At 44.0% G+C, this 20,788-nt stretch overlaps 3 protein-coding genes across 3 annotated transcripts; 2 read left to right on the forward strand and 1 right to left on the reverse strand.

The window, feature by feature from the left end:
- Positions 1-182: 182 nt before the first annotated feature.
- Positions 183-8,699, reverse strand: LOC306978316 (myeloid-associated differentiation marker-like protein 2; the record flags this gene model as incomplete). Its single annotated transcript, XM_079576839.1, has 3 exons — positions 183-937; positions 8,435-8,470; positions 8,552-8,699. 3 exons carry the CDS (start codon positions 8,697-8,699, stop codon positions 183-185), a joined length of 939 nt encoding a protein of 312 aa, XP_079432965.1.
- cog7 (component of oligomeric golgi complex 7) lies at positions 2,248-7,736 on the forward strand. The gene is made up of 17 exons (XM_079577915.1): positions 2,248-2,705; positions 3,169-3,317; positions 3,409-3,525; positions 3,645-3,813; positions 4,211-4,293; positions 4,370-4,492; positions 4,568-4,766; positions 4,863-4,990; positions 5,065-5,219; positions 5,305-5,421; positions 5,722-5,787; positions 5,897-6,083; positions 6,228-6,368; positions 6,503-6,586; positions 6,811-6,925; positions 7,002-7,145; positions 7,226-7,736. Exons 1-17 carry the CDS (start codon positions 2,540-2,542, stop codon positions 7,390-7,392), a joined length of 2,310 nt encoding a protein of 769 aa, XP_079434041.1. The 5' UTR covers positions 2,248-2,539; the 3' UTR covers positions 7,393-7,736.
- Positions 8,502-19,792, forward strand: LOC306978870 (ubiquitin carboxyl-terminal hydrolase 31-like). Its single transcript, XM_079577560.1, has 15 exons — positions 8,502-9,837; positions 11,340-11,477; positions 12,047-12,135; positions 12,583-12,675; positions 12,872-13,007; positions 13,272-13,422; positions 13,584-13,767; positions 13,836-13,947; positions 14,026-14,120; positions 14,284-14,361; positions 14,434-14,563; positions 14,647-14,992; positions 15,083-15,241; positions 15,327-15,479; positions 15,673-19,792. The coding sequence occupies exons 1-15, from the start codon at positions 9,292-9,294 to the stop codon at positions 17,079-17,081; spliced, it is 3,819 nt and encodes a 1,272-aa protein (XP_079433686.1). The 5' UTR covers positions 8,502-9,291; the 3' UTR covers positions 17,082-19,792.
- The last annotated feature ends 996 nt before the right edge of the window (positions 19,793-20,788 follow it).

A 20,788-nucleotide genomic window follows, 5' to 3' on the forward strand; every position in this document is an offset into this window, starting at 1 on the left:
TTGCTAGGCTAAAGATTCCTGATACATCTTTATGTACATATTTATTTGTATTTTATATAGAATGTAAAATAAAAAATGCTGAGCCATACTTTGCATTGTAACCACAGTAGACATACAGAGCAAACCATATATAAAAGGTATACAAAACAATGTTTTTGCAGCAGTGTAATACAGGCTGGACATCAGGTACGTTTAAAACCACAAATCCCCAGTAGCGTGAAAATGAGATCCAGAGTAAAAAGAATGAGATTGATGTAAGTGAAAAATACCACCATGAACTGTATGGCCCAGATACAGTAGCTGGGGGGACAGTCACTAGGACGAGGGTTGCCTTTAAACATAAAAATTGGGTAGACGATAGCTGTAAACACATACACTAGCACTGAGATGACCAGAAATATAGAAACAAAACGGTCCAAGCTGAAGGGCAAACACATCTTCAGTTTGCTCAGGATGTTTGTGGCTATGATCAGAGGGAGAATAGGAAATGGAATGATGTATAGGATCACACATACAATGACCATTGGTTTGTCTCTGTAGCCACTCAAAGACACAAAAATCATACAGCTGACAAAGGCCTCCATCACTTTGAAGAACCCTGGTGGCGCTGCCAAGTAACTGCCTTTTTTCCTGTCAATAAATTTGTCCTTTATGACCTCAAGAGTGTAAAGTAGTCCACACAAGATGGCAAAAACACTCACAAGTATGCCATGGATGCAGGTCAGGCAGAAGTAGAAGTTGACATAGGTGATCGCCACAGACACAGTCATAAGTGCAGAGGACATGGCCATCCCTGTGGTGAAGTCAGACCAGTCCATGCACATCTTCAGCAGGAGCTCGAGTTTGAACATCTCTATAATGGTGATGACCAGGGTGAAGAGCGGACAGAAGAACCAGGTGAACATGGCGTAGTTCCAGTACGTGTGGCTGCTGGCTCCTTTCAATGCAGACAAGATAAAGGTGACCAGAGACAGCAAGATTTGAGCCATGTGTAGCCCGCCTCGTCCCGATAAGAGAGTAGAGGGAGTGAAGACAGCCTGGGACATCGTATTCTTAATTTTATCTAGTATCCCCATCTCTGCTCAGCTCAAGTCTGGAGTGAATGTCTCAAAAATGTACTGTATATCCAGAGTACAGCTGAACCTGGATCCTTGTGTGATGTATGGTCTGTGAGCCACTCACTATCTGACACTGTAGTTTGCATAACATTCAAAACCCAAATGATAATCCATTCTGTTAGAAGCCAATGCTCTAAGCATGACAAAAACAGTGGTTTAGAATATAAAGCTAGACGATCCTATAGCATATAGGATAAAATCTTATAAGAGTCCTATAGGATTTTTCTTATATAGGATTTTATTCTTTTGGATGACCAGATGTCACTGGAAATTCACCATCCACGCCCACCACGTCTATATCTGGTGGCCATGTCTGCCCCGGTCTACATCTTGGATGTGAGTCCAGTTGTTTTATCCTTTAGTGTTTGACTCTTTGAAAAGAGTGACACAACTTTCTCTGCCTTATCTGTACTATACATCACATACTGTATATTAGAATGCCCAATAGGATTCCGATAGGATTATGCAAGTCCTGTTGAAGATAGGATTTCAATAGGTCTTTTTTCTAATCTATTAGCATTCTAATAGGATTCTTAAAACCAGAAGGATCCTGTAGAACGTTTAACTAAGGAAACTATGTAAATTCAATATCTTCATTTTTATGATCAATCGATCAATCGATCAATCGATCAATCGATCAATCAATCAATCAATCAATCAATCAATCAATCAATCAATCAATCAATCAATCAATCAATCAATCAATCAATCAATCAATCAATCAATCAATCAATCAATCAATCAATCAATCAATCAATCAATCAATCAATCAATCAATCTTTACAAGCGCTTTCATATATTATGTAACACAAAGTGCTTTACAGATTTAGTAAAGAAATGTGCCATAGTCCCCTTTATCACTTTTTTTACTGCAATGAGTCAGTGACACCGCACAGACTTCTATTTAATTATAGCATTTAAATAAATAAATCTATTTTAGACGCTTTGAGTTACCTTGGTCCTTGTGTATAAAAAGGGGTATAAATAAATATGCCTTGCCGCACGGATTGATTTAATGTGTTCTTACTTTTCAATTAAAAGCAAAACATTTCTCTGCATGTGCAGTTGTTAAAATCCAGCAGAACCACCGAGAGATGAAGCTCGTGTTTCCGGGGACCGCATACAGAGCGCACAAACAGGAAGTTGTTGTCAAGAATCAGCTTCAAAGCAAAGGTTGGACTAAAAAGTGTCTTTTTCTTCTCTTTATGCTGTTCCCGTTCACATTTAACTCTGGAGGAAGCCGTCGCTTTGTTGGAGCTGTATTTGGTGATCATGATTATTTCATTTTCTTGGGCAATATATTTTATATTTGTCTCTAAGCCCTTGTTTGGCAAGAGCTAGCTCCTGTTAGCGATGGGTTTTTGACAGACTGCAGGGGAAGAGCTGTCCTTAAACCTGTGCGGAGACTGGACACGGCGAAAATGGATTTCTCCAAGTTTCTGGACGACGACTTTGATGTGAAGGACTGGGTGAATGGCGCTTTCAAAGTGGTGCAGAAGGATGCGCCGGGGAAAGCGGACACGCACGCAGCAACACTAGTCATGAAACTACAGCTGTTCATCCAGGAAGTCAACAATGCTATCGAGGGTCAGTTCTCCACAAATCCATGATCCACTACAGAAGCCAGTTCCTACTAACTATAACATCCTGAAGTTTTAGCTAGAGCGGCACAATTCACCATAATCACTGAAATCGCAATAAGTGAACATGCTGCAGGTTTTGGTAAAACCTTTTGAAAACGAGTCTCCATTTGGATTAAACGCATGCGAAAACTTCTAACTCTAGATCAGACATCTTTTTAGACATCTCAGTCTGAATTCTGATTACAGTGCACATTGTCTCTTGTGTTTTCCCCCCTCTTCTGTTTATTTGGTAGGGACCGTACCAGCAGGCATTGCTGGTGGCTGATGTTATATTCATAAGGCGTTTAGGCATTATAAACATGGGCACTGTAACCTGAATCAATTAAGATTGCAAAACAGCCATTGCAGTACTTGTCAGGAAAGCCATGCATATTAAATCTGTCTAACCTGTGCCACATTGGTGTCAGAGAGCAGTAACCAGGCGGTGCAGAACATGCCCAGAGTGCTGCGGGACGTGGAGGCGCTGAAGCAGGAGGCATCATTCCTCAAAGAGCAGATGATTCTCGTCAAAGAAGACATCAAGAAGTGTGAGCAGGACACTGCGCAGTCTATGCAGGTAGGCACATGGAAAACACAATGGTGGCTGACTGGTAGTTCACATTGTGGCAGACCTTGATGCGCATTACCTGTTGTGAATGTTGTAATAGGTGCTGGTGGAGATCGACAAAGTGAAGGGCCGCATGCAGCTGGCAGCAGATGCACTACAGGAAGCAGATAAATGGACCACTCTCAGCGCAGACATCGAAGAGACGTTTAAAACACAGGTAGCTTCCTTAAGTATATTATTCGTCCATACTTTTTCATGACAATTGCATTTTGTAACCACTGAATAAACTGTGAAGGTGTTATTCAGTTTGTTTTAAGTGTGCTTTCCTCTCTCTAGGATTTTGCTCTCATATCATCCAAACTAACCAGCATGCAGAACAGCTTGGCCATGTTGGTTGACACGCCTGACTACTCTGAGAAGTGTGTCCATTTGGAGGCCCTCAAAAACAGACTGGAAGCTCTGGCCAGCCCACAGATAGTGGCAACCTTCAACTCCATGTCTATAGGTGCTTGTTTGAGTGGTCATATGTGGGTTGAAGAGATGCATTAGATAATAATCGTAACATGTTGTTTAGCCGCTGGGGAATTTTTTTATTTTTTAAGAGGTTTTCAAATATTGTTGACTGGATGATGTCTTCTGAAGTTTCCTTTCACTCTTGAGCCAAATGATAAGTCTGGCTAAAAACACTCAAGCTGGGAGCCTATTTAAGAGAGAAAGTGTCAGAACTCCACTTATTTGTAGTCTACACTGAACCAGTGGGGAAAACTCCATTCTTAGAGTGAGAAGAAGCCTCTGAAGAAACGGGTGAAACGTCCTTAACTAAATCAACACATCCCAGTCAACAATATCTGAGAATCTTTTCTACTATAACTGTGTTACAATATTCCTGTCTGTCTTTACAGATCAAGCCAAGTTGTTTGTCAAAGTTTTTACTGAGATTGACAGAATGCCACAGCTTCTTGCGTATTACTACAAATGCCACAAAGTAATAACACAAAAATACTTTTATATTTTGAGATTTGCACAATGGCTTTAAACTTCTCCTTGATTATACATTTTAGGGTCAGTTGGCGACTATGTGGCAGGACATCTCACAGAGTGAACTTAGTCTAAACCAGCAACTGGCAGAGTTCTATGACACACTGCTTTCCACGTGGCATTCACAACTTCAGTGGACCAGCCAGGTAACAAACACATCGTCTACATTAACTTAGAGAAATTGGTTTTCCTTCTAACTCCTGCCTGGCGTTTTTATGCAGGTTTTCAAGAATCCCTATGAGGTGGTGACTGTACTGCTGATTCAGACTCTGGGTGCCATGGTACCGTCTATCCCTGTGTGTCTCAGCTCAGCCATGGAGCGAGCGGCACTGGACCAGCGCCTCGATACTTTACTGGAACTGCATCACACGACGGCCACCTTTGGACAGAGTCTGGAGGCCGCCATGCTCCCACACCTGGGTATGATCACGACTGAGAGGCTACTATGTCTAATGTCGGGTAAAAAATTGGGAAAAACATCTGTCTAATTCGATTCATACTGTAATTGGTCTACAGGGGAGACGAACCTCCTGAAGGTGAATGAGTTGGTGTGTGCCCTGTATGACCCGTATAAACCGTATCAGCTGCAGTATGGAGATCTGGAGGAGAGTCATATCCTTATTCAGATCAGTGCAGTTCCACTGGTATGTTCCACATCTCTTAAAATGAATATATGTGTTGTTTTTTTTGTTTTTTCACTTTAACTTTAACTTTTTAGGAACATGGGGAGGTTATTGATTGTGTGGAGGAGATGAGCCACTCTGTCGGCAAGTTGTTTGGACTGTCGAGTGCTGCAGTGGACCGCTGCATCAAACTGACTGATGGACTGGCAGTGTGTGGACTCCTTAAAGCACTCAAAGCTCTATTTACAAAGTAAAGTTGCTTTTAGTGTGTAATAAAGTTATTTACAATCAGTACTGTACTCATCTTACAAGGAAAATGTCTGTGTTTGTTTTAGATATGTGTCTGACTTCTCAAGAACACTGCAGTCGATCAGGAAGAAGTGTAAACTTGAGGATGCACCCAGTTCTACTGGTTTTCAAGAAGATTGGACAGCATTTCAAAATTCTGTCAGGTAAGCGTTTAAGATGTTTGTATTAACACTGACTGTTGTTTGTGACAGACTAGGGCATCGTGTATTTTTTGTAGATGTGTATGCTTGCAAATTGTGATATTGTACAATAGCTAACCCTTGCAAGAAACAGAAAATATTGCATTATTGTTAAGATCTTCAACCTGATCTTCCTCTTCAACTGAAAAAAAAAAACGGTTTTGTTTCTGATCCGTCGCTGTAAAATTCCTGAGCATTTGTCACTTGCATTTGTCATTTACAATGTACTGAGACGTCATAGTCACTGTATTATTTTCTAATTAGGATTATCGCAACTTGTGGAGAGCTGCTGAGACAGTGTGGAGCCTTTGAGCAGCAGCTGTCAAACAAGTGAGTAAAGGTTTAGGTTCCTCTTCACTGTGAACACAAAAAGCAGCGTGGTACATTTCCAATTACTATTCAAACGGTCACCTATGTTCTTGATGAATCTCTGCGATAGGATCCTGAGCACTGCAGGTAAATACTTATCGGAGTCGTACAGCCCACGCAGCCTGGCAGGTATCCAGGAGGCCAGCTCCACAGAGAGGAAGAGCAGCACCAAAAACCCCTGGCAGGAGTATAACTACCTTCAGAGAGGAAACCTGGTCGAGTACAACAGCCTCATGGAGCTCCTTTACAATTTAAAGGTATGTTGTTCATGTATTCCAATATATGATAAATAGGGTCTGTAAAGAATAAACCAAATGTGGATATAATTTAAGAGAAGAGTGTGGTCTTTCTGTTATGTGCCGTTTATAGCCCACTAACAAACCCTTTCATTTTGTCTTCAGGAGAAAGGCACAGGTAACTCCAGTCTTTTAGCAGAGCCCAGAGCAGCGCTGACCCGGCTGAACCAGCAAGCCAATCAGCTGGCCTTCGACTCAGTCTTCCTGCAGATCAAACACCAGCTCTGCCTTGTCTCCAAGATGGAGGTGAGGATTGAGTTTCACTCTTATTTGATTTTAAACAGTGATTGACAAAATGGGAGTTCCTGGATGTTGAGTGTGTAAATCGGTTGGGAGCATTAACAATATGTGATCTGATTTGAAAACACATTTTTCCACAGAGTCAGGACGGGCCTGGTTTAGGAGAAAGCTACACAGAAGATCTACCAAACTTCAGCCTCTCCCCACAAGAATACATTACAAATGTACGTAAGTCGACACTCCAGCACTGTGTGTACCACTTATCTTATTGTGATGAACATGATGGATGCTCCAATACTGCATTACTACCTGTAAAAACACATTTTTAATATCCCAGATGAGAGGAGGATATCATTGTAATCTTTATCCACTTAAGCAATGTAACAAAAATGATGACATAAAATGATAATTATTAGACCAGTTTCATTTGGAGTTGTGCTTTTTTCAGATCGGACAGTACCTTATGTCATTACCTCTCCACTTGGAGCCCTTCGTGACACAGGAGGATCCTGCCCTTGAGATGGCCCTACACGCAGGGAAGCTGCCTTTCCCCCCAGAGCAAGGTTACTGTCCATAACTTACAATGCGTTTTCTGTGACTCACCATTTGACACTTGCTTTTGCTTGGCTCCACTTCCAGGGGATGACCTTGGTGAACTGGACAACACGGCTGATTACTGGTTGGGTTCCATCGCTCGTGCCGCGATGCAAACCTACTGTGATTCCATTCTGCTCATCCCTCAACTCAGCCCTCATTCAACTAAACAACTGGCCACAGATATCGGTAACGTTCAGTTGTAGAGTACATTTCCCTGTTTCATAGTAACAGAATACAAGTATGAAATACTGCTGTGTGATTGACAGATTATTTGAGTAACGTGATGGACGCTCTGGGACTGCAGCCGTCTCGTACACTGCAGCACATAGTGACTTTGTTGAGAGCAAAACCAGAGGAATACAGACAAACGGCTAAACTTCTTCCCCGACGCCTCAGCTCCACCATCGCTGCTCTCCGTGGAATCGACTACTGAGCTGCTAAAGATAGATGAAACAGAAACTAACTACAATCTGAAAGTGTGGGGATGGGTTCCTTGTGATTTTTAGAAGATGAGTCTTTGTCTTATGTAACATATTTCCGTGGATAAAGGAAGCTAGACGGCTCCCTGCTTTAAAGGGCAAACAAAAACTCGATGTGGATGCCAGTGTACTGATAATAATTTATATTTTAATAATCGAGCATGTGTGGCCTTTGGTAATTGTCTTGACAAGCAAAGGTAAATCAGATTATCTTCATTCCAATTTTATGCAGTAACCGAGAATGTGTACACAGTATATTGTATGGATACAGTGGTTGTTACTTGTGTATGGGGTCACATAGTATTTTAATAAACTGAGCTTCTGCATAAATGTAGCTTTTTCTTCCACAAATGTATTCCATGATATGAAATATGTAAATCTGCAATAAGTGAGGGAGATGTTAACTACTGGCACACCAGTCAGGTATTGCATTACTTTGACCTTTTTTTTGTTCTTGTGTGTAGGGAGTGGCCAGGGGTAGCACAGGTCACCCTGAATTCTCACTGGCCATCGCAGGTACCACCCCACTGATGAGGGGCTGGTCATAAAGTATAATAAATGTGGGGAAACGGTTCTAAATAAGAACATTTTTTCATATAATTTATATAAAGTGTTGATGTCTCTATCAGTTCTGCATTAAGAAAAAATATAGCCTATACTTTCAATTGAAGAAAATGATGCAACCTCACAAGAAATAATAATGCTACTAAAAATGTAGTGTTTCAGTCATGAATTGTGAGAGCATAAAACAATAAGATAATTGTTTTATTGCTGTATATATTAGCCCTTTATTCCACAGATTGGTTCCTCACGCTGATGCTCCGAACACTACGCTGCATTTCAATGGCATTTTCAATTCAAATCATTTTGTGTTTGAAATCCTTAAAAAAAAAAAAAATCAATGAACACCTGATACCAAAATATGCCGCTAAATGAGAGTTGTCAATGGTAAGGTGTTTTCGTGCGTCTGCCTGTGTCACGTGAGTGCGTGTGTACCTGCGCGCTCTCCGCCAACATGGAGCGTGTTTGGTCCTGACGTCAGCCGTTACCGCCCTGTGCCTGCTGCTGCTGCTGCTGCTGCTGCCTGGCTGCAGTATGTGCTGTGGAGGAGACCATACGATGTGATGGAGACAGGATCCACGGCCTTGAATGCCTCCCAGCTCCCCGCCGCACAACAACAACAACAAGAGTGAGACGCGCACACCACCGCGAGCAGCTGCCGGCGATTCGTTTTGGATGAGGACGTTTTCTCCCTCGCCATGAAGAGAGGTAGGAGGAAAGATGCTCACTGTCAGGCCGTGCCGAGGGAGCGGCGGCGGCGGGCTGTTTTGCTCCGCTCGAGGGATCCCACACTTTGGCACGGACCCCCAGTGTAAAGACGGGAAATACCGTATCTGGCGCGTAAACCCTTCTATCCTTATATCGCCAACATCAGCTCGCACCCAATGTAAAGCCTTGAATACAATGTACAGGGTGGAGCTGCGGTTTCTTTAATAAATGATGAGGAATCCCGCCTGTCACTCTCTAATGGCTAATTGTAATCTCACTTTGATTTTTTTCCTTTGCCTCCGTTTCGCCTCCTCTTGTAATCTCTGCTTTTGACATAATTAAGTGATGCTTATGCAGACTCATTTCAAAGGGGAGAATGGCTGTTGCCCCATGTTTTCAAGGCATTCATGTCTCTCCCCATCGAGGCGGCTGTTTATGCAATCCGACGCAGTGTTGCACTTCACGGCTTTGAATCCCATAATTGGGGGCCCTTTGTGTAATCGACAGAGATGTCCGCGCCTTGTGTCAAACTAAAAAAGTGAGTGTAATTTTAAGGGACTTGACTTGTGACACTCTGCCTCACCATGTCCAAAGTAGTGAGTAACAAAGAGAAGAAGTCCTTCAGTAAGAAGCTCTTCCGGAGGAGCTCTGTGCGCTCTGTGGGCAGCTTTATGAACAGGGTGCTCCGGACACTGTCCACTTTGTCCCACTTCAGCACAGACGAACAGAGCGAGCAGGACGACAAGGACGACTCAGCTCTCATCCCAGTCACCACAGGGGGCTCAGCCGCCTCCGATGACAGCGACTGTGGCGGCTTTCCCTTCTTTGGGGACAAAGTGCCAGGAGTAGCGGGGCTAAAGAACCATGGGAACACCTGCTTCATGAACGCCATTCTCCAGTGTCTGAGCAACACCGAGCTGTTCGCTGAGTACCTGGCCCTGGAGCAGTTCACCGGGAGTGAGACTGAGACTCCGAGTGGCAGCGACAAGCCCAAGGCCAACGGGGTCCTGGTGCAGAAGAAGGGCAGCCCGCCTCAGCCGGACTCTGGGGAGGTCACCAAGCAGCTGTCCGGCCTGGTCCGTGCACTCTGGACCTTTGAGTACACGCCGCAGCACAGCAGGGACTTCAAGGTAAGAGGCTGCCCTCAGGTTGTTTCACTGCACCTTGATTAGGCCTTATATCACAAAACACAGACAAGGCCACAATCAAACTGATGGGAGACCTGCATGGTCTCTGAACAGCTTTGAGATGTGCTCTTTCCTCAGACTATGCCTCATACTAAGATCTTGTGTGTTAAGCTCTGATGAAATACATGTATCCCACTTTTCATTTTTGTCCCACTTGGCCACCAGTATTCCTCCTTTGTGCCATCTGTTTGTGAAAAACATGTTCCTACCACCAAATTTCACTGTTAAAGTTAAAAATACTTCCAGGCCACACTTTGTCTTCACACCTCAAGTGGTGGCAGGCATTTATTTACTTGTGTTCTATTCTCCTTGTCTTATCTGACCATTGTTCACGGTCAGCACCAATGTACAAAATTACACTTTCAACCTCTCTGTGCTTATGCTGATCTTCTTCTCTCTGACTGAAATTATTATTTTAAATCTGGGACTTAACGACAAAAGATAAGAACTCTACTGAAGTCCAGACAAAACATTGCTTATTTTGGACCATGCTGCTATTTCTGTGCAGTTATTTCTGTCTCACTTGGCTGCCAGAGAACAAAGTGTCAGATTGGATTAAGTTTTTCTGAAAAATGGACTCAGAAATAGTAAAATCATAGACAAAGCCAACTCTTCAACAACACATGGCTGTATTACAACTTTAAATATAGCATACAGACACATTAAAGGCATTTCATAAAGAATACGTTTAAGTGTAAGCTTCTTGTATTGGCAATCTAAATCCTATTATCAACTAGATGTATGAAAGTTCATTTGCTGTTTTGATTAGACTACTTCAATCCAGATGTATTTGTCGCTCCCAGGTTTAGTCTGAATTGCTGAGGTTATCGCCTCTAATGCCTTGAAAATGAGCAGGGTTGTCCCGGGAGGCTGGCGGACGCGGGGACAGAGAGCTGGTCGCTGACCTTGTGGGACATTTGAGAAGCATGGAGTGACTTTTCTGTCTGGTCCAACCTTTGAGGGATAGGTCTGCTGTCAGTTCAGTCTGTTTAAAAAGCTGCATCGGCACGTTTTTGACCCTTAACCCTATGCTAATCACTGTGGTCTGAATATTTAATGCGAGGGTGGTGCTGACAAAATGCTAGACGGTGCACTAATGTCACCTAAGAGCACAGGCAAGTCGGGATCAGCCGGTTGTGCAGTCGGTTGTGTTCATGTGACATCAGAACACTCGCATCATACGATCATAATGTGAATGTCATGGTTAATATCGCTGTAATTAGCCGACATTTCCACATGATAGGGTTGAGCAATACGACTACAAAAATAAAATAGTGTTCTGACCCCTGTGACGATCTTCAAATTGCTCAAACACAGACATTATACTGACACAATGGAATTCTAAAGCACAAATCTGTTAGAGATCATAATAATAGCACTGTGAATTTGCATTGTTGTGACGTCCCCATATCTAGACGTGTGACCTTGTTTCTCTGTTTTCGAAGAACGTGGTGTCGAAAAGCGCCCTTCAGTTCAGAGGGAACTCGCAGCACGACGCTCAGGAGTTCCTGCTCTGGCTTCTGGACCGCGTTCACGAAGACCTCAACAACATTGTGCACCCGGACATCAGGCCACCCGTGAAGGTAAGGTCATGAAAGGACATCACCATTTCACATGTTTAAACGTACTTAAAGGAACAGGATATGTTCTTACCTGAGCTTAGATGAGTTGATGCGTACCTGCTCTTTACGCGTGCGCTCAGTCACGCAAAAAGACCAGAGATGTTGTTAGCATTTAGCCTCCTCTCCTCTATGGGGCCAAACAGGGGTGAAGTTAGAAGCGACGAGCTCTTCCATATGTTTCGTATTTAAATACAGTTACGTGAGTAGTTGCATGATCCAAGTATAGTTACACAAAATTAAACATGTCCATTTTCTCAGCGGATAAAAAGGGGTACTACATTGTTAGGCGTATTGACACCTTAGGAGCACTTCAACGTCCGCGCAGTTAGCTAAATGCTACGTCTCTTTGCGTGACTGAGCGCTCGCACAAAGACCAGACAGGTACGCATCAACTCGTCTAAGCTCAGGTAAGAACATATCTCAGTATGGAAAAACAGTGGCCTATTCCTTTAAAACTAATGGACCGGAAAAAAAATATCTCCTTTTCAAAAAGAAACTGCGTTACAGTTCCACCCTGTTTGTGTTGATAGCCACCAGTAGAGGAAGAAAGGGCGCCAGAAGGATCTCCACTACCAGCACCTGGCTCTTTTGTACAGGAACTGTTTCAGGCACAATACAGGTGACACATTTAATCCGGACACTATTTTCTACCGTTTGAAACTAATGGGAAATAATAAGCAGGTGTCTTCCTACAAATCGGTTAAACTCAGAAGAAAAAGATAAGAAAATGAAATAATCTCAACTTGGTTTTGTGTGAATCATTACAGCTTGTTGAAACATATGTGGAACTTGTTTTAGAGTGTAAAACTTGCCAAAAAGGACACATAAGTATTAAAATGTGTAATGAACACCACTGTTACAGCCCAAACCTGTACACTGTTAGAACCAGACCAGCCATGACAGGAAATCAACTACCATCAATGTAATACACTGCCTATTAGTACCGTTTTAGTGAATCAAACAGTCTGAAAATAAATCGTTCTAGCTTCATATCCACGTGTTATTCTTGTCTCTTGCTGTGTGTAGAGTGACTGTGTATTATTCACCTGTCATCTCATCTGCGCAGGTCGTCACTGACTTGCCCTCACTGCCAGAAACAGAGCAACACCTTTGATCCTTTCCTCTGCATCTCACTGCCAATCCCCGTCCCTCACACTCGGTAAGCACACCCGGCGACGACAAAGTATAATCAATATTTTCAGCAAACCGAACCCAACATTAGGCAACATGTCAAATCCGGCACAAACAAACACCGTGAGGTTTGACAGGTGGAGCTAAATATAGGAAGCAGGAACATATTTGAAACGTCAGCCTCGGGAACAGCCAATTAATGTGATTTCTGGTGACACCCGCAGGCCGCTGTACGTGACAGTGGTGTACCAGGGAAAGTGCTCCAGCTGCATGAGAGTCGGGGTGGCCGCACCTTTGTCCGGCACTGTGGCCCGGCTCCGGCAAGCCGTCGCTCACGAGACCAAAATCCCTGCTCAACAGGTGAGAGCTCTCGAGTTGGATTGCTCTAACATTTAGAACATTTCTGGAAATACATGATAAACAAAAGACTAACTAACCATTTACAGCACCCAGAGTGTCTTGAACTCTCCTCACACCATTTTGTCATATTGTACAACTCTCCAATCACAGCGATTTAGGGTGACCACCTGTCCCTAAAATGTTCAGTACTGAGTGTGCTAACCCTGTGTGTTAGACTAATGGACTTGATTTTATTCCTGAAACTCGGTCTTTTGCCTGTTCCAGATTGTCTTGACTGAAATGTACTATGACGGCTTCCACCGCTCCTTCTGTGATGACGATGATGACCTGGAAATCATTCAGGAGAGCGACTCCATCTTTGCCTTTGAGACTCCAGAGCTCTTCAGACCCGACCAGATCCGCTCCAAGAGATGCGGTACAGCATCCTGTTTATTCAGCTCCAATCCACCCATCTGTCAGCCATTACAGCATTAGTGGCCTCTATTCAGTCTCAAATGCAGGGACAATTGGCAGTCACTTTATCACTCACTGAGAAGAAAATGTGCCTCATTCTCTGCATTATGTGTGTCCAAACAGGGAGTCCACATGCAAATCTCAATCAGAACAACTTGAAGTACGGCACGGATAATAACCGGATATCGCCGCAGATTCAAGAGCCTTCTCCGAGCCCCCCTCCCAGCCCCAATAAGAACAGCGAGCAGGCTGAGAAGATAGTGCTGCTGGTGTGCAATAGGGCCTGCGCAGGACAGCAGGGGCGCAGGTAAGACATTCATCAATGTAAGCATTACATGACAGAGCAAAGTTCAAAAGTCACTGTGTTCCCTCAAGGTTTGGAAATCCATTTATCTTGTACATGGAGCGAACAGTGACATGGGACACACTTCAGAAAGAGATCTTAGAGAAGATGAGGCACCTCATGAGGCCTGGAGTTAATGTACAGGTAAGACTTATTTATATACAGTATAAAGCATAACGATGTCGTTGGATGTCGAATTAAATGCGTGTTTATGTCACATAGGTGGGGCCCTTCACCTTACGTGTGGTAGGAGTGGTTGGGATTACTTATCTTTTGCCTCAAGAAGAGCAACCACTGTGCCATCCTACAGTGGAGAGGTAAGAGTCCACCACCAGGGGGCAATGTTTGTTCATGGAACCAGCAGACAATGTTTGGAATGATAAACACTTGCAAAATGCTTCGATGTTGTTTAGTGCTCAGAAAATAGTGGAATAAAAATGAATGTGGGCATTCAGTTTAAAACTTTTGTGTTGATTTTAGAGCCTTCAAGTCTTGTGGTCCAGGGGGTCCACCTCATGTCAAAATAGTTGTTGAGTGGGACAAAGAGACAAAAGACTAGTAAGTAAAATCCTGACAAATGTATAATAATGTATTGTGTGTATTCTACTGGCTGTGTTCATCTCTGTGCAGTCTGTTTAAAAAAACAGAGGATGAATACATCCCAGATGCTGAAAGTGTGCGGCAGGCCAAAGAGCAGCACCTCCAGCCTCAGACGTGCTCCCTCGCCCAGTGCTTTCAGCTCTACACCAAAGAGGAGCAGGTAATATATCACATCAGCACTACCTACTCTATTTGCTCATGCTTCATTAGTCTTACGTTTACACATGGAAATGCTGTTTGCAGCTTGCCCCAGACGACGCCTGGCGCTGCCCTCACTGCAAGCAGCTGCAACAGGGCAGTATCAAGCTGAGCCTGTGGACTCTCCCTGACATCCTCATCCTCCACCTCAAGCGGTTCAGACAGGACTGTGACCGGCGGGTCAAGATGCAGAACATGGTGAAGTTTCCGCTCATCGGCATGGACATGGCACCCCATATGGTCAAACGCAGCCAGAGCAGCTGGAGCCTGCCCTCCCACTGGTCTCCATGGAGACGACCTTATGGCATGGGTCGTGACCCTGAGGACTACCTGTATGACCTGTACGCTGTGTGTAATCATCATGGCACCATGCAGGGAGGCCATTACACAGGTGAGAGAGCAGACATGCTTACACTGACTGTAGAACACATTGTTATTTAACATTGACTGTAGTGAAGTAAGACTGTGTGTGTGTCTGCAGCGCACTGTAAGAACTCCATCGATGGGCAGTGGTACTGCTTTGACGACAGCGATGTTCATCCCATTTCTGATGATGACGTGTGTAAACAGACTGCATACATCTTGTTTTATCAAAGAAGAGCCACCATTCCATCTTGGTCAGCCAACAGTTCTGTGGGAGGTACAGTCACTTAAAGAAATACAGTATCTTTATTGAATTAAACAGCTTAAACTTCAATTATTGAATATATGAACTGTTGCTGAAGGGTCGACCAGCTCCTCACTCTGTGAGCACTGGATCAGTCGGCTGATGGGTAGTCGTCCTCCAAGCCAGGCCTCCTCAGGGTCCTCCAGACGCACCTCTCTGGCCTCTCTGTCGGAGTCGGCTGAGTTCACTGGAGAGAGGAGTGAAGATGATGGTAAGAAACATTTGTGCATCCATTTTAATCAAATGTGGCTTATCAGGTGAACTGTCTATAGTGATTGTATGGAAGAAGAAATTATCATCATAGTCCTAGTTATTTCTAACAGTGGTGTTTTAGTATCTTGAAGATATGTAGAGGATTTGTATAGGATTGAGGCTTTTAAGTTGGAATGTCCTTTTGTGTACAGGATTATCAAGTCGCCCGGCCGTCAGAGGAATACAGCGACAAACCTTCTCCTCCAGATCTTCCATCGCGAGCCCCTTAGCGCTGAGTGAAAACGGCACACCCTCCTGGTCCCACTCAGCCAAGCTCCAGCTGCGCTCCAACTCCCCCTCGCGCTTCTCCCTGGAATCCCACTCCTCCTCTCCCACTCTGGAGCGGATCGGAGAGGTGGCCGACAACATCACCTGCTTCAGCGGATCGCCCAAACTCGAGCGTCTGTCCTGCCATCACGGAGCCCGGAGACTGATAGAGCAGGTGCACTCCAGAGCTGTGGCCCAAGCTGAGCAGAGGAGCTCCATTCAGCCTGCGGATAACAACAACGCAGTCAGTCCTGCCGAGTCCGCCAGCCCGCGCCACACGCCGACTGTGAAAGAGCCCAAACAGAGACCTGCAGCTCAAGATGTCACCAAGAAAGGCGCGACCAAACCTGGATTGGACAGTGAGCGAAGTCCGAAACGACGCGCGGCTACCTCCTCCACATCGTCCAGCTCACTCTCTCCCGCGTCTCCAGCCATTGACAAATCCCCATCCCGGAAGGGTGCTGTGTCTCCCTCTAACCCGAAAGATAAGAGCGATGCCACGCCCAAAACTGCTAAAGCTGGCTCTTCAAGGACAGCCACACCATCAAAAAGAGCTTCTCCCCAGACACAGGATTCGCTACACCCCGATTCCCAACAGCGGAAAAGCGGTTCTCCAGGCTCTCAAGGCTCTCACGGTCAACGCAGGCCCTCGCCCAGAGCCGGAGGAGAAAGGAGCGCGTCATCAGCAAGGACTAAAGCTGCAGATAGGAACGCTAGTCGAGAATCTCCACGGACGACCGCTGCCGCTGAGAGGAAGGCGGGTCCACCCTCATCCAGGTCGGCGGGTGCGGGTAAGGCAGAAGGCAGAGCGGCCAGGCCCACCGCGGGTGTGGGCAGGAGCTCCAGTAGTAGTTCATCCATGACCAGTCTAAGATCTTCAAGCGTGGGGGTGTCCTCAACCGGAGCGGCCCCCCCATCCCGGGCGCGAAGGAACAGTAAGACCGAGGATAAGGGTTTGTCCTTCTTTAAAACCGCCCTGAGGCCCAAGGAGGGGCGCACAGGGAAAGCAGGAAGTCACGAAGATGGAGCTGGAGACGCGAAGGAGCATCAAGGAGCGAGTAAAAAACCCAGTGAAACTGCATCAAATCAGGCCAAAGACAAGGAATCTTCAAAGACCTCCGCAGCAGCTAAACCGCCATCATTGCCACCCACAAAATCCAAAACCTCTGGAGCGGAAACGACCACGCAGGCCTCCGCTAACACTAAAGACGGCAAAAAGGAGTCTGCCAGGAAACCAATGCAGACCAGGAAGATTCCTATCAGCTCTTCACAGAATAGCCAGAGGTCCAAGTAACGACAGGGGGGGTTCTCTCCTGGGCAGCTCTTGTTTCTTGTTTGGGACATTGTGAAACATCTGTGGGTCCTCTTGTCATTGCTGAACACCTGCTGCCATATCAAACCAGAAATTCATTTCGGAATGGATTTTAACAAAGCACTTTGTATGGATTGCATTGGTTGTGAGGAATATTACTTATACTAATGTAATGTACATAAGCATGGACTGCACATGTATTGAAATGATTGCCTTGTTCTGTCTGTAGCATAGCTGGAAGGAAACTGTCTCAGTAGGAGGGGAGTTCAGAAGTGACTTTGCACAAGATGGAAAGAAGGACTACTGAGTCACCAAATGAAGTTTACTGGTAATTCCTAACATGCTGATGCAGAGAAATTGTTCCAAAAACCTACTCTTGTACCGCTCTCCATCAGGGTTCAGAGCGATATATCAACAACGTCAGTGCCTCAGATAATCAAAGTATTTAATCTGAATTGTATAACTGCAGGTGTTGATAAATTTATATTAAATTTTAATATTTATTAAGCACTGAAAATGTAATTTCAAGTAAACCACGATTAAGCCTATTTAACCCAAACCGCTGTTTACATATGCTCCTTGATGTAGTCATTGTGCAAAAGCCTTTAAAGTATTTTTACTCAGCCAAATGATATAAAGGAGACAGGAGAGAGAAGTGCGGGATGGGACCATGTCATTGGTGTATGTATAGGTGTGGAGCGCTCCTAATGTTTATGTTTTATTCGAGTAGTAATCTGTTAGCCCTCACTAGACACCACCCTCTTCCCGCTGGACATGGGAGATGGAGCTCGTGACTGCCACACATCTCCACATTCCGCTCAGATGAACAGGGTCAGTGCAGAGACACCCCACTCACAAAACACTGCGATTCAATCCCCTAAACACAGGGCTTGTATAAACAAAGATGGACACAATGACAGCTCTGACTTGGTCTTTTGGGCCTATTTGGTCAATCAGTTTAAGTGGTTAAATAGATGATATTTTTAAAGTACAAAAAGCCTAATAGTCTAGCTAAACAGTGAGTAATGTGGTATTCTAGCCATGCCATATTGTCACTGACATATACTGTGAATCAGATTAAATTTCTCAAGCGGTATGTATATTTTTTATATAAACACAACAGAAACAAAAAAAGGGAAACTTTCACAATGTCAGACGTATGATTTGTACTTAAGAAAATTGAAGTGCTATTCAGTAATGAGGCTGGAAACACTCTGCTGTCCCTGCGTTCATCTCCTGATATACATGCCTGTTGGATCAAACACCATACATGTACACAGCACATTATGGTGTGGCCCCGCCCATCCTCTGTCTGCACATGTGCCCTCAGCAGCGCACATGCATCAGGACAACACAAACACGGACATGGACTGAAGAGGCATCCTCATTCATAAAATATATTGTTGCATGACAAACGGCTTATGCATGCACTTAACTATGCAAGCAGCCCCTTGCTAATGGCCACAGTGAGTATGTAGACGTGTGTATATATTTATAACTGTATATTTTTCCAAATGCCAGCATCAGAGAGCATGTTACGGCATCCTTTTGTTCATAAGCTTTGTTTGCACATTTCTTCAAAGTAATATACATTTTGTATGAATGATACGTACTGCTCATTCGCATTCTCAAAGTAAATCAACTCACAAATGAATGTTTCCTCGATTGTATTTCTTTGTCTTAAGCTGTTCATCTCAATCCAAACTTTTGGAAAATGTACAAACATTTTATATGGATTTGGCGAAACAATTCCATGGTTTACAGGTCAACTTTTAATAAGCACTTTTCTAATTTAAGAGGTCATTGGTAGTTCTTACGGTTCCTATAATGTTTTCTATGCGTCTATTTCTATATTTAGGCTAGACACAATAAAATGCACCACTGTGACCATACTACACCTTAAAATCAACTGATGAATTATTGTGATTAACACATGGGACAGTGCAAATGTTTGGAAGAGGTATAAAAAAATATATGAACAAATCAAAATGGTCACGTTTCAGGAAATATAGTTGGTCAAGGACAAAATGATAAAGGAATGCTCTAACTTGATAATCTACTGTAAGAGATTATGACTTGGCAGAGGTATCTACTTCCAGATGTTTGTTTGTTTCAATGTGTACTTTACTAAACCTGCCTTTGCACAGGGCTGTGTGATATAGCCGGGAGAACGTTTAACTACAGCAGTCATATTGTGGTGGTAATAAACATGCAGTGTCCACAGTGTAGTCGTGTTTGTTAAGATAACATAAAAAAAAGTCTTATTTTCATATATGCATGAAAGAAAAAAAAGAGTTGTCCTTACTTTGTGTGAGTTTCCAGCCCCATCTGTTTCATAAGAAGACTGTCAGAATGCAACAATAACACGAACTTGTTATTAAATTCATATTTTCAAAAGTGGAGTCCTGGCTCTGGCTGCCTTACTTCCTGTAGCCACGCGGTGGAGCTGGTGCTCGCGTAAACCCCTTGAAAAAATATTGAGCTGGGCCCAATAAATGGCACCTCAGACGCACCCCCGTTGTCCCTGAGAAGCGCCCTTCACACCGAACCTGCGCGATTATGAAGACGTATGGCGACGTCAGGCCCAATGCTGTCAGTAAGAGAGATGATGTGTTATTAAACTACAGCGCCATCATTTATTTAGAGCTGATTCGATTGGGCCTTTATTAGTTTGGCCCAAGGCTGCCCATATTAAGACTTAATGCGGCCTCTTTGTCTTTCTTTTCTTGTAATTTTGTATAGCAGTTGAGGGGATTGCGCGCTCTCTCACTCCTCCTCCTCCTCACCTCATGCAGCCACAGAAGTCAAAGAAATGTGGAAAGGTCTTCTAACTGTGCGCTCTCTCCACGCGTGTGTCTCTTTTAGAAATGATTGAATCCACGCATGTGTTGATGGATCCACGCGCAATTATCTGCGTAATTAGAACATGTTCGAGATGAGAGTGTTTGGAGCCAGCCAGGCCGGTCTCGTGCGCAGATCAATAATCATTTGCCAATTGTATCGCCTCCAAGAAGAACATCGTTAGCAAACCTCAAGGAGAATATAGCCTCTTTTTTTTTTTTTTATCTGGGCTTTAACTCTCAAAGTCTGTAACATTTTATTTCCAGCCAACTCGCTGCTGCAGCAAACCGCGCTCCCTGGACATGTTGGGCTTCTGCGCATTAATTTGCTTCATGCATCATAGAGAAGCAATTTAACCGTATTGATCAGTGCAACCGTGTTCTCCCTCCCAGAGCAAGTGCAGGCTTAATGTAGGTCTCTGCTCTGGGTGCAAGAGCGTGCACTTTATATTGTACAGTTTAGAGGGGGTCTGTTTAACATTGGAATATGAATTGCCACTTCATATGCTTTTATTGGGGGCTAGATTTGTGGACTATAAAGGCCATAAAGACAATAGTTATTGTGATTTGTGCCGGTAAACTTTGGGCTTTGAATGGGGTCACTAAAATGTATTGATGTAGGCAATAATCCTGAGAGCCACAACTCCTTCTGTGATTTTCCAACCATGTGTAAACTCTGAGAGGTTTATCAGAAAGAAAGAAAGAAGGAAAGAAAGAAAGAAAGAAAGAAAGAAAGAAAGAAAAGAGGAATGGAGGAAGGAAGGAAGAAACTAAGAAAAAAAGAAAGAAAGAAAAGAGGAATGGAGGAAGGAAGGAAGAAACTAAGAAAGAAAGAAAGAAAGAAAAGAG

The sequence above is a fragment of the Gobius niger genome, assembly GCF_951799975.1.
Source record: "Gobius niger genome assembly, chromosome: 19".
Taxonomy (NCBI): domain Eukaryota; kingdom Metazoa; phylum Chordata; class Actinopteri; order Gobiiformes; family Gobiidae; genus Gobius; species Gobius niger.

What these genes read in the sequence shown, in the direction of transcription:
- LOC306978870 (XM_079577560.1), top strand. Translation starts at nt 9,292, where the DNA reads ATGTCCAAAGTAGTGAGTAACAAAGAGAAGAAGTCCTTCAGTAAGAAG. An exon ending in CTGTTTCAGGCACAATACAG is followed by an intron (nt 12,136 to 12,582) that starts GTGACACATTTA and finishes TCATCTGCGCAG; the next exon opens with GTCGTCACTGACTTGCCCTC. An exon ending in GATCCGCTCCAAGAGATGCG is followed by an intron (nt 13,423 to 13,583) that starts GTACAGCATCCT and finishes GTGTCCAAACAG; the next exon opens with GGAGTCCACATGCAAATCTC.
- cog7 (XM_079577915.1), top strand. Translation starts at nt 2,540, where the DNA reads ATGGATTTCTCCAAGTTTCTGGACGACGACTTTGATGTGAAGGACTGG. An exon ending in GAGCAGCAGCTGTCAAACAA is followed by an intron (nt 5,788 to 5,896) that starts GTGAGTAAAGGT and finishes TCTCTGCGATAG; the next exon opens with GATCCTGAGCACTGCAGGTA. An exon ending in AGCTCCTTTACAATTTAAAG is followed by an intron (nt 6,084 to 6,227) that starts GTATGTTGTTCA and finishes TTTTGTCTTCAG; the next exon opens with GAGAAAGGCACAGGTAACTC.